Source organism: Carassius gibelio, chromosome B9 (genome assembly GCF_023724105.1).
Source record: "Carassius gibelio isolate Cgi1373 ecotype wild population from Czech Republic chromosome B9, carGib1.2-hapl.c, whole genome shotgun sequence".
Taxonomy (NCBI): Eukaryota; Metazoa; Chordata; class Actinopteri; order Cypriniformes; family Cyprinidae; genus Carassius; species Carassius gibelio.
The window spans coordinates 3,480,657-3,493,379 of record NC_068404.1 but is presented as its reverse complement, the minus strand read 5'-3'; the positions used below and the strand labels follow the sequence as shown (position 1 = coordinate 3,493,379).

At 45.3% G+C, this 12,723-nt stretch overlaps 1 protein-coding gene across 2 annotated transcripts in view; it reads right to left on the bottom strand.

Moving 5' to 3' along the window:
• Positions 1–12,723, bottom strand: part of LOC127964623 (myosin light chain kinase, smooth muscle-like) — a 94,126-nt gene that overhangs the window by 29,225 nt on the left and 52,178 nt on the right. For both annotated transcript variants that reach the window (XM_052564879.1, XM_052564880.1), the window contains exon 11: positions 8,893–9,045. In XM_052564879.1, the coding sequence (XP_052420839.1) occupies positions 8,893–9,045 (153 nt within the window). The remainder of the gene's footprint in view (positions 1–8,892; positions 9,046–12,723) is intronic.

Here is a 12,723-nt window from a genome sequence, read left to right as displayed (position 1 = left end):
AATAAAAAATATAACAAAAACCTTGATTATTCTGGTTAGTCACATTGTACTGCTATTATTTTGAACAATACTGTATATGGCAATATATATCATACTTTATAATCATCAACCTCATTATATCATTATTTTTTCAGTAATATGAATCTCAGCAGGTCAGATTTCAGATTTTAACTATATGAAACCCCACAATTGTAAATAAAGAGCTATTTCTACAATTAAAAAAAAATATTTATTCGTATAAATTAATGAATTTAGTTTGACATATTGATGCTAATTTAACTAATTTAGGTGTTACACAACTAAACCTCAGTCTCCAGATACACAGTGTCTGTGGTTCTCATTAAAACATTAGAATTATTGATGTTTACAGTTAGAATATGAACTGGCTGCCAATGACCAAATTACAGCCATGCAAACGTTCAGCTCAGTTCGGCAGCACTTGTGAAGCTGCTTACGTGTAGATTGTAATAATAAAGCGATTGTTTGCATTTATTTTACAAAACTGGACACAACATATTTTCCACTAAATAATTTCAACATTCATATTTACAGTAAAAGTGTCTGAATGACTAAAGAGGAACAGTGCTGCAGGACCAGCTTTCAGTGAACACTATTTAAATGTTGCACAAACAGCTCATTGGCTGCAGAATCAGCAGAGGCCAATTAACTTATCCCATGTAATAAATTATGTGATATCTAACAGATTGCACACAAAAGACTTATTGCTGCATGATTTTATTGCTGTGTGTGTGTGTGTGTGAGAGAGAGAGAGAGAGAGAGAGAGAGAGAGAGAGAGAGAGAGTGTATGTGTTGGTTTTGCCCTCTTGATGTTTTAGTTTCACCCTGTCATTGCTGTGTACTTTTTTCTGCATTGTGTCACATTTACATTTACATTTAATTATTGAGCAGACACCTTTATCCAAAGTCATGGGGGAAGTTGTGGCCCAGTGGTTAGAGTTTGACTAATAACCTTGGGGTTGTGGGTTCGAGTCTCGGGCAGGCAATACCATGACTGAGGTGCCCTTGAGCAAGGCACCAAACCCCCAACTGCTCCCCGGGTGCTGCACCAAAAATGGCTGCCCACTGCTCCGGGTGTGTGTTCACTGCTATGTGTGTGCACTTTGGATGGGTTAAATGCAGAGCATGAATTCTGAGTATGGGTCACCATACTTGGCTGTATGTCACGTCACTTTTTTTCATTTTCAAAGCGACTTACAAATGAGAACAATAGAATCAATCAGACCAATGAGTTAACAACAACAGTATACAAGTGCCACGACAAGTCTCTGTTGGTCTAGCTATGTTTTTTTTGTTTTTTTTTTGTCAAGAATAGAATAGAATAGACAAGAAAAGGTAAGTGCTAGCATTAGTTGGTCAAGTGCTGGCAAAAAAAGATTAATCTTATATGTTTTTTGAAAATAAGTAAAGACTCGAAATGAGATTGGGAGGTCATTCCACCAGCTGGGCACAGTCCAGGAAAAGGTCAGTGAGAGTGATTTTGAACCTCTTTGGGATGGCACCAAAAGGCGTCATTACCTTGCAGAACGCAAGCTTCTGGAGGGTGCATAAGTTTGAACCAGTGAGTTTAGGTAAGTTGGTGCCGTGCCAGTGGTCATCTTGCATGGCAATCATCAGTACCTTGAATTTGATGTGAGTGGCTACTGATAGCCAGTGTAACCTGATAAGGAGAGGAGTAACGTGATATTTTTTGTTTCATTGAATAACTCTTGCTACTGCATTCTGGATCAGTTGCAGAGGCTTGATAGTACATGCAGGAAGGCCCACCAGGAGAATACTACAACAATCCAGTCTGGAGCGAACAAGAGCTTGGACAACAAGTTGTGTGGCTTGCTCTGACAGGAAGGGTCTAGTCTTCCTAATGTTGTATAAGGCAAATCTGCAGGACCGGGTCATTGTACCAATATGGTCTGTGAAGCTTAACTGATGATCCATGACAACTCCTAGGTTTCTGGCTGTCCTGGAAGGAGTTATGGTTGACGAACCCAGGTTTATAGAGTAGTTGTGATGAAACAATGGGTAAGCTGATTAGCTAATTGTCTTAGTAAGGTTGAGCTGAAGGTGATGGTCATTCATTTAGCTAGAAATTTACATTTACATTTATTCATTTAGCAGACGCTTTTATCCAAAGCGACTTACAGATGAAGACATTGGAAGCAATCAAAAACAACAAAAAGAGCAATGATATATAAGTGCTATAACAAGTCTCAGTTAGGTTAACACAGTACATGTAGCATGGGTTTTTAAATAATATAATAATTAAAAAGAAAACAGATAGAATAAAAATAAATAAATAAATAAAAGAATAAAGCAAGCTAGTTAGAGGTCTGTACACACACACACATACATATACAATTGCATAATAAATGAAAAGAAAATAGAATACAAAAAGATTAGAAAGGTAGTTATATTTTTTAAAGAATATAATTAGAATAGTGAGTGTTAAAGTTAGAGGGTCAAATAAAGATGGAAGAGATGGGTTTTAAGCCGATTCTTGAAGATGGCTAAGGACTCAGCTGCTCGGATTGAGTTGGGGAGTTCATTCCACCAGAAGGGAACATTTAATTTAAAAGTCTGTAAAAGTGACTTTGTGCTTCTTTGGGATGGCACAATCAAGCGACATTTAAAATGAAATGTCTGAAATGACATTAAGCAATGTCGCTCAGATAGGCTGCAATGTGAGCAGCAACTGTCGGATCATCTGATTGGAATGAGAAATAGAGTTGAGTGTCATCAGCATGGCAGTGATAGGAAAAGCCATGCTTCTGAATGAAAGATCCTAATGACGTCATGTAGATGGAGAAGAAAAGTGGTCCAACCACTGAGCCTTGAGGATTCCCAGTAGCAAGAAGTTGTGACTTAGAAACCTCACTCCTCCAAGACACCGTGAAGGATTTATCTTAAAGGTAGGATTTAAACCACATGAGTGCGGTTCCAGAGATGACCATCTTTCTGAGGGTGGACAGGAGAATCTGGTGATTGACTGTGTCAAAAGCAGTAGACAGATCCAGCAAGATAAGTACTGAGGATTTGGAAGCTGCTCTTGCCAGTTGCAAGGCTTAAGTAACCAAGAGCAGGGCAGTCTCAATTGAGTGTCTGGTATTAAAGCCAGATTAGTTGCTGTCCAGGAGATTGTTCTGTACAAGAAACATTGAGAGTTGGTTGAACACAACTCGCCCAAGTGTATTTGCAATGAATGGAAGTAGGGATAACGGTCTGTAGTTTTCTAAAAGTGCTGTATTTAGAGATGGTTCCCTTTCAAGGGGACTTCGAACTGCGTCATCTAGGGGGCGCTATAAGGGAACACCTCATCATGAGCCATGTCTGAAGCATACATTGAAAAAACAGTTGGCCAGCGACAGCCTCTGACGTCACCACCGGTGCAACTATACATAAGCAGCGGGAGAACACGTCACCCTCTTCTTTGTCTTCATTGACAGTTTTTTTTTTTTTTTTTACCGTACAGCATCTAGGAGTGCATGTTTCTCATCAGAGGCTTTGCTCTGATACCTGCAGTTCACACGGCTCGCATCCTGTGTTGTGACTTTTGTGTGTGTGTAGTGAAGAGAAAGTGCAAGCGTTCAGCTCTTGAGGTAGTTGGATGTGCTTTGCTCCACTCATTGTGATGTATTCGCAAGACTCAGAGGGGATGTGAGTATTTCAATATTTACCAGTGTTTATAGCAACATTTATAGTGCATTCACCTCTAGCGGGAATCGCGGTACATACACCACAGCAGTTTTTGCTCGATTTCTGTGATAATCTAGTGAATGGGCGGAGCATGTTTAGCTCCCGTGGGAGCTGAATAAATGCTGCGCATTGTGTCGCGGTGAGAACATGTAAAGAACCTGACAGGAAATTTTTCCCTCTCAGTAATTTCCTTTTGTTTATGCTGCACCTCGGCTTAAATTTTGTTTAAAATAAAACATAAAAAACCATGTTAAGCAAGCACTAGAAAAATGTTTAGAGGATGTGTGCATCCATGTCATCGTTGTTTGATACCCGATGACACACAATCTCAGAGTTGGTTGTTTGGCCTAAGAGCATGCATGCAATGTCCTTGAGGGGGCAATTTGCGTGCATTTGTGAGCGTTTAAAAATAAAATAAAAGTATCCGCTCTCTGTTGTCTCTCTTTTAGAGGAATGAGAGGCAGACATCTGCTTCCCTCAAGCTGTTGAGGTTATGGAACACTCCATGGCAAGGTTGGTAACGCCACGAGGTCGTCTCGATGAGTGTTAACTTCCTGGCCATAGCCCTCCAGCTCAGGAGAGCCTTCCATTTCTTCCTGATCTCCTTACAGAGATCAAGCAGAAAAGGAAGAGGCCATTTTTCTTGTGCGATTCCAGCATACCAGTATGCAATATCGAGGTGATGCACAGAAACAATTTCAGGGTGAGGTAGCGGAGTTGCATCACCCTGGCAAACATCTGGAAGATAGTAAGGCTTTCTTCTTGATGCTCCGGTCTCGTCTTCCGAATTTTTCAGTACCTCCGTTGAGACAGTGGTCGAGACGTTCAGGGAAGTGAAAGCATGTTCAGCGGCCTTCTATCCTTCATGAACAACCAGGGGTCCTGGACTGTCTCAGTCTGAGGATCAGAGACAGGCACAGAAAGCTAGTATCATGGCTCGTGCTCCTCCCCCACCTTTGGGTAGGTGTAGGAGGAATCGTGGGTCAAAGGAGGATAGGCAAAGGGAGGTGATCCAGACAAGGTGTCATCACTGTTGTCTGGATCGGAGTGATATTTGAGTATCTGCTCGCTCCCTTTGGGGGTTTTTACATCTTCCCCTTCCTAATTCCCCTATAACCACCAGCTCTCCACCTGACCGAGGTTAGGTGGGACTGCATTACGGTCTCCTCTTGAGCGGGGCTCCAGTGCGGGAACCAGGGTGGGTGAGTATGATCCATTATTCTTGATCCTCAGGCCCGTCATGGCACTGCAAGGAATTTCTGGGATGTCTGGCCAATTCACCCTGAGGGGCCTCCTGGTTGCTTGGATACCCCTTCTTGCTGATGCATTAAGGGGGAAGTGGAGGTGGCAGTTATGGAAGTCTTCTTGTAAATGCTGTCTCAGGTGATGCTCCCCTCACCAGAGGTTTGTAAATTTGAGCTTGCCTCTCCCATGCGGTTCGGCACCTCTGCGAAGCTTAGGAAGCTTTAAGTACACACACTAAACTCTGTGTACTTTCTGAAAACCATATAATGGTGAGTGTGCACGTTGAACACTCCAAACACTTTCTAAAACCCACATAAGTGGTAAGTGTGTACGCAAGACTCTGCACACTTTCTGAAATCCAATAGGGTAAGGGTTACGCACTCAGCTTCAATCCCTTTCTTCAAGATGATTAGACCTTATTTCCTTGGGCTCCACACACCAAGTGTGTTTTTATTAATACACTTCAAGCATCGCTTCCCTCAACATGAATCGCTATTGTGAGCTTGGCGCTTCCCCTTAAGTGCCTGAGTTCTCTCCCCTTGTGAGGAGTTGAATTCCTCACTCCAGTGACTGTTCTCATGGTAGTTTAGCAACGCTCCCCTTTACCAAAAAGGTTTCCTATGAGCGCACTACTCTCTTTCTGAATTCTGAGTTCGCGTCTAACATGAGAGTTGAGTTCTCTGTTTTTCCCAGAGCACCTGGCATCCAACAGCATCAGGTAAAGTAGGCCCTTCCTTCGCCTCTCTGATGCGCTGGGTTTTTGGCTAGCTTGCAGTACTCTTACCCTTCTGATTCTCATGATCAGGCTGTAGGTCGTGCCAACTCTCTTGTTGAGAGCTGTGGTTGTGCTCCCTCAGCTAGGCAGCCTGCTGCTGACCGTTCCGGCATGGAATATGCTGCAGGTTGGGCAAAGTTGTGAAAGTTGGATGTTTGTTCCTCCCCTCAGCTAGATATTTACTGCAAGCCGCTCCAGCATTATTACCATAGATCAAGTCTATGACTCTCAAACATAGTTTTGGGATGCACCATTCCATCTATGAGCTGCTCTGTCAAAGTGCCATGACAGACCCCCCCCCCAACTTAGAACATTATTTAAAACCCATGTACCTATGTATCCTCGGATACCTATCTAAACAGGGTGTTGCCACTAGGATCTGTTGAGACAGTTCCTTCCGCAAGCTTATGCAAAAGCAAGAAGTAGCCCCTGTGCGACAGGCAAGACTTAAGTATAGTAAAAAATGCTAAGTTGGGTATGTGGCCTAGGCTTTTGGCTATAAGGGATAATGTCATGGACAGCCTTCTTACGTCCCAGGGGCAACTCCCATGGAAATGGTATAGTTGGTACTTAGTGCTCACCATGATTCTTGCCTGCACTCCCCTCAGAATGGCGGCATGGGTATACTGTTCCCCATAGCGCCCCCTAGAGGACGCAGTTCGAAGTTCCCTTGAAAGGGAACGTCTCAGATTACAAATGTAACCATGCTTCACTGAGTAGGGAATGAGAAACTGCATCCTCTATCTTCCTGCTATGCTTTTGATGCAAGCTTCAGACGAAGAAACGAAGAAGTGGTTGACGTGTTCTCCAGGTGCTTATTTATTCTCCCGGTGCTTCAGACATGGGTCACGATGAGGCGTTTCCCATACTGCCCCCTAGAGGACGCAGTGTCTCATTCCCTACTCAGGGAACCATGGTTACATTTGTAACCTGAGACGTTTCTTAAGCAGTGGGCTTACCCAAGCCTGCTTATATGCTGAGGAAAATGTACCAGAGTGAAGTGAGGTGTTGATTATATGAGTAAGTGAAGGTATGACTGAAGAAGAAATGGCTGGAAGGAGGTGAGTGGGGATAGGATCAGGTGGACAAGTAGTAGGATAATTGGAAAGGATAAGTTTGGAAACGTCTGTGTCTGAGAGTGGAGAGAAGGAGGAGATAAATTGTGTGTTAGTCGTTATGAAGTTATCATCATTCTGCGGTGTTGAGAATTGGTCATTGATGGTTCTTGTCTTATTTTTGAAGAAAACTGAAAAGTCATCGGCTGTCAGAGTCGATTAAGGAGGAAGTGGAGGAGGACAAAGAAGAAAAGAAAAAGTTTTGAAAAGTGTGCGAGAGTCAGAACAGTTGTTAATTTTGTTGTGGTAGTATGATGTTTTAGACATTTGCAAAGAAGAAAAAGAGGAGAGACAGATACACACTGAGATCGGTAGAGTTACTTGATTAATGCCATTTCCTCTCTGCAACCCTGAGTTTAGAGTGACATCAGAGAGACGGGGGGCAGATGGGGTAATATGTGCTGGATGTGTCTGGATGACAGTGGGCAAAAGTTGTCCAAGCAAGAGTTAAGAGTGGACCAAAGAGTGTCAGTAGCACTCTGTAAAACTGAGAGGGTGAAGGAAGTGAGGATGAAACCAAAGAGAATGGGCAAGAGGGAGAGAGTGAGCGTAGGTTGCATCGAAAGGTGACCTGCTGTGGTGTGTGTGCCATTTCAGGAGTAAGTGTGAGGTTAGAAGTTAAAAGGAAGTGGTCTGAGGTGTGCAGACCACTGTGTCAGATTCGTAGATTGTACACTGAATTCTTCTCTGAATTTTTTGTGTTTTTATCTATTTCTCATTCATTTTCTATGTTCAGTCATTTTTAGTCTGCTTGACTCATGCCCTAAATTTTTTGTGTGTTCACATTCCAAATGCCATAAAAGTCACCAAGTTTTGTACCATTCCGGTGAAGCTGTGATTTTTTTAAATTCAAAAGTGACTAGATAAAGATAAAAAATCTATTTTTACTTTAAAATATTTTTAAATGTTTACACAGATGCATGTATCTAGCACAGACAGCACACTGGACAGTCTTCATGATTTTATGTGTTACTTGAAAGCTATTACTCACAGCTATAGTACAATGAAAACACCACTAAAGGGTTTAGTGAAAAAAGTTTAGTGAAAAATGCAGTGTTTGCATTGTCAGTATTTAGGTAATAAATAAATAATGTCCTTATACACTGTTTTGAAATACTCCTTCCTATCTATTTCTTGCTTCTAAATGCAGTATCACGCAATTACATTAAAGCATATTGTCTGAAAACACATTAGTGACAAAGTCATAAAACTGATATTCAGGGAGAAAGTGTAATTTCTCTTCAAGCTGTCCTCTGAGACTCGGCCGCTGAAGAATGTATGAGTGTGGGAAAAGACTGGTATTTGACATTTTTAACCCACTTGAACATGGAACTTCCACCATTAGACAGCCTCACAGACTACAAGAGAGCAGATGTTTCTCTAATCCTGAGGACCTTAAAATAACTTGCAGAAAACACATCCACGGTACTCACTGATCAGCTGCACACATAGAAAACTCCTCCTGCAGTGTAAGAGAGCAGTTAAAAGAGTTTTGGGGGAAGAAATGTATTTGGAACATCTGACAGAATCATATAATAACTTTTAAAATTCAAACAACACCATCTGCTTTATCTTGGTGTTAGAAAGGTTCCAGAAAAAACGAAACAAAAACAGGATTGTTTATTTCGTTGATATAAACTTTGTTTATAATAAGTTTGTTATTGCTATTATGTTATAATCAGTTGTTTTCATTTTTGTCATAACTTTTTAACGTTTGATAAAAGTGGGATTGCATTTTTTGGACCATTCTGCATAGTCTGGGCTCAGATGTTATATAAACAAAAACATGATTCACTAACATTTTTCACCCACAAACTGTCACAATACCATTTGCATTAATTTAATTTAAAACAATGTTTTTAGGAAATGTTTAGGTTTAAAGTGTGTCTGAGCTATTTTTACTTCAAGTAAATCGTCCTAGTTTTAATTTTTCTGTCTAATGCAAAGCAATTCAGACATCCATGCCACATATGCCTTCAGCATCCAACAATTTTTTATGCTAAATGTACTGCCAAATACTAACACAGAGAAAGGGGACGTGTGTCTTACCTTTAACCAGCACATGAGCTGTACACACAGCTGTGCCCTGATTATTCACTGCGACACAAGAATACATGCCTGCATCATCCAGAACAGCTGCCTTGACTGTCAGCAGAGCCATACTGTTCTCAAACACAGTGTGGGGATATGGAACAGGCTGATCTGAAAATACAGAACAATAAAAGACTGCATCAGCAATTGACCAACAAATCAAGTGCTGAGAAATTTGTAACATAACTTATCCCACTTAGACAGAGATGTGGATGACACTTAATAAATGATGCAAAAGTTGAGATGGATAGAGTGCAAATCATGTGTATAAAATTGCAGCTAACAAGGTTATCATAAAGAGAATATAGAGTGACGATATATATATATATATATATATATATATATATATATATATATATATATATATATATATATATATATATATATATATATATATATATTAGGGGTGCTCCGATCATGATCAGCCGATCGTTAATGCGCATCTCGTCAGTAAAGCCGGTTCTCTAATCAGCGGTTATTTCCATCAGGTACGTGATTTCACATAGAGCAGCTGTTACCACACAGAGCCATTGTTAATAGAGAAGATGCGCAAATCCACTTCATTTTCAGCGTTTTTTGGCACATCTTCTCAGTTAACAACGGCTCTGTGTAGTAACAGCTGCTCTATGTGAAATCACGCACCTGATGGAATTAACCGTTGATTAGAGAACCGGCTTTACTGACAAGATGCTGTCACGGGAGGAGCACAAGACAGACACAGTGGGCGTGGCGTCAGGCCTCGGAGAGGCTTTTATTAACAGAAATCATAAAACAAACAGGGAATAAAAGTGGCAAAAGGGGAAAAGTGTCCAAAATAACAGGGAATCTGGTGTCCTCGTCGTGCTGCGGGATTTGTGTAGGTCGGGCAGTGTTCATCAAGGAAGGGTCCAGGCAAGGGGCGGAGTCCGGCGGCCGCACGCGCTCCCCTCCTTGGTCCGGGGCGCGAGGGGCGGCGGCTTCTCCTAGCGGCCGCGTCTCTCTCGTTGGCCGCGGCGCTGGTAGGGGATGGACGGCCCGGCATCCTGGCCCGTCGGCCGTGTATACGGGTGCGGTTCCCATCCGGATCGCGGGTCCGGCAGCTCACGTCTTGGTGGCGCGGGAGTCCCTCAACGCACCCTTCCTGGACCCACGAGGACACCAGTGTGCATGCACGGGGAAGAGACCGGTCTCCTGAGGAGAGGCGCGTTGGGCTTTTAAACAGCGGCGGGGATGAGGCTCCATTCACATCAGGTGTGCCCCATCACACGCCGCCAGCCCTGACTCGTCCAGCGCCCCTCCTCTCACACACCCACTCCAGTCGGGAGCCTGGTGAAGGGCGGCGATTTAGGACGGGGTGCCGGTGACAATCAGGGAGGAGGCAGCTGACTCGTCACATTCCCCCTCCCAAGCGACATCCCCGTCCCCAGGGCGCCACCCACACGGGAGTGCTACCATCCTCAACCAGACTCCAAACGGTCGGAGTGGGCAGGGATTCCTCTCCGGGCGGTCCTCCCTCTCGCAGCGCGCCGGAACAGGGACAGAGAAACCGGGTTTTAGTGACAGCCTCAACCAACCACAGGGTAAAATGACAATGGAAAAGTCACTTACCCCTTGTGTGGCTGGGAGGCTGTCCCCAGTTTTCCTCCGTCCCAGTCTGGGTTCTCACGAACGTTTGCAAGCGAGAGGGAGTGACGTCACCAGACGTTTCCCCACTGCGCTGTCTAGGCTCCGCCTGCCCGCATTCTCCACCAGTGTCACGGGAGGAGCACAAGACAGACACAGTGGGCGTGGCGTCAGGCCTCGGAGAGGCTTTTATTAACAGAAATCATAAAACAAACAGGGAATAAAAGTGGCAAAAGGGGAAAAGTGTCCAAAATAACAGGGAATCTGGTGTCCTCGTCGTGCTGCGGGATTTGTGTAGGTCGGGCAGTGTTCATCAAGGAAGGGTCCAGGCAAGGGGCGGAGTCCGGCGGCCGCACGCGCTCCCCTCCTTGGTCCGGGGCGCGAGGGGCGGCGGCTTCTCCTAGCGGCCGCGTCTCTCTCGTTGGCCGCGGCGCTGGTAGGGGATGGACGGCCCGGCATCCTGGCCCGTCGGCCGTGTATACGGGTGCGGTTCCCATCCGGATCGCGGGTCCGGCAGCTCACGTCTTGGTGGCGCGGGAGTCCCTCAACGCACCCTTCCTGGACCCACGAGGACACCAGTGTGCATGCACGGGGAAGAGACCGGTCTCCTGAGGAGAGGCGCGTTGGGCTTTTAAACAGCGGCGGGGATGAGGCTCCATTCACATCAGGTGTGCCCCATCACACGCCGCCAGCCCTGACTCGTCCAGCGCCCCTCCTCTCACACACCCACTCCAGTCGGGAGCCTGGTGAAGGGCGGCGATTTAGGACGGGGTGCCGGTGACAATCAGGGAGGAGGCAGCTGACTCGTCACAATGCGCATTAACGATCGGCCGATCGTGATCGGAGCACCCCTAATATATATATATATATTTATATACAGTATATATAACCGAGAAGTTCCCTTTCAGTCGGTCACGTTCTATGTTACGTCAGAAAGAGACTGACGAATGGGGTCCATTACAAAATGCCACATGGCTGTCTTCCAGTGACCCTCGTGAATGGTAGCACCCTGTCACGAGGCCAGCACAAGTGAGGGCCTATAGCTTACACAGAATAGACTGGGTAGCATATTCCAGCTGGACGTATGCTAGCAGGTTGCCTGCTCGTAGGAGGACTTACAAAAGGCAAGTATCAACCAAGGTGGTAATATGCATGAACAGGCAGGTACCTAGCCTGCAGGGTGGAAGTTTCAACTACAGAGCTGGCAAGGGGCTTGCCAAGGGAAAGACACATGATGTGAAGAGACTTACTGTAGACAAACACATGTGGGATTGCCTGGAAAGGGGATTCACAACACATGGAGACACCTAGTCCCATACAGGCTGACCGAAGGGGCATGTAGGCAAGTGCTGGACATCAACAGTGCTGGAGGAACCCAGGGTTCTGAACTGAGGAACTTACCTGAGGGGAATAGCGCACGCATCCAGTCTGCGGAGTGGAATGGCGAACCAAGCAGATTGACACCAAGCAGGTCAATTGGCCAGGGAGGGGCTGTCGCAAGGAGTACAAGTTGGGGGGAACCAGGTCCGGCTGGGCCAAAAAGGCTGGGCCAAAAAGGCGCAACCATGAGGACCTGCTCTTCGTCCTCCCTGATCTTGCACAACGTATGTGCAAGAAGGCTCACTGGGGGAAACAAATACTTGCGCAATCCCAGCGGCCAGCTGTGTGCCAGAGCGTCCATGCCAAGGGTGCCCTCGGTCAGGGAGTGGCACAACTGGCAGTGGGAATTTTCGGGAAAGGCATACAGGTCTACCTGAGCATCTCCGAAGCTTTCCCAAATCAGCTGAACTGACTGGGGGTGGAGTCTCCATTCCCCAGGGTGAGACTGCTGCCGTGAGAGCTCGTCGGCTGCACGATTGAGCCTGCCTAGGATGTGAATTGCATGAAGCAACCTCAGATGCTTCTGACTCCACAAGAGGAGATGGCGAGCGAGTTGCGACTTGCGGCGTGAGCGTAGACCACCCTGACAGTTGATGTACGCTACGGTCGCAGTGTTGTCCGTATGGACCAGAACGTGCTTGTCCTTCAGCAGGGCCCTGAAGCGGTGCAGAGCAAGCCGTACTGTTAGCAACTCAAGGCAATTGACATGCCACTGGTCCCGTCCAGGAGCCTGACGCAGCATGCCCCTTGCACATGGCACCCCAGCCCGTGGCAGAGGCATCTGTTGACACAAAAACATGTCTGGAC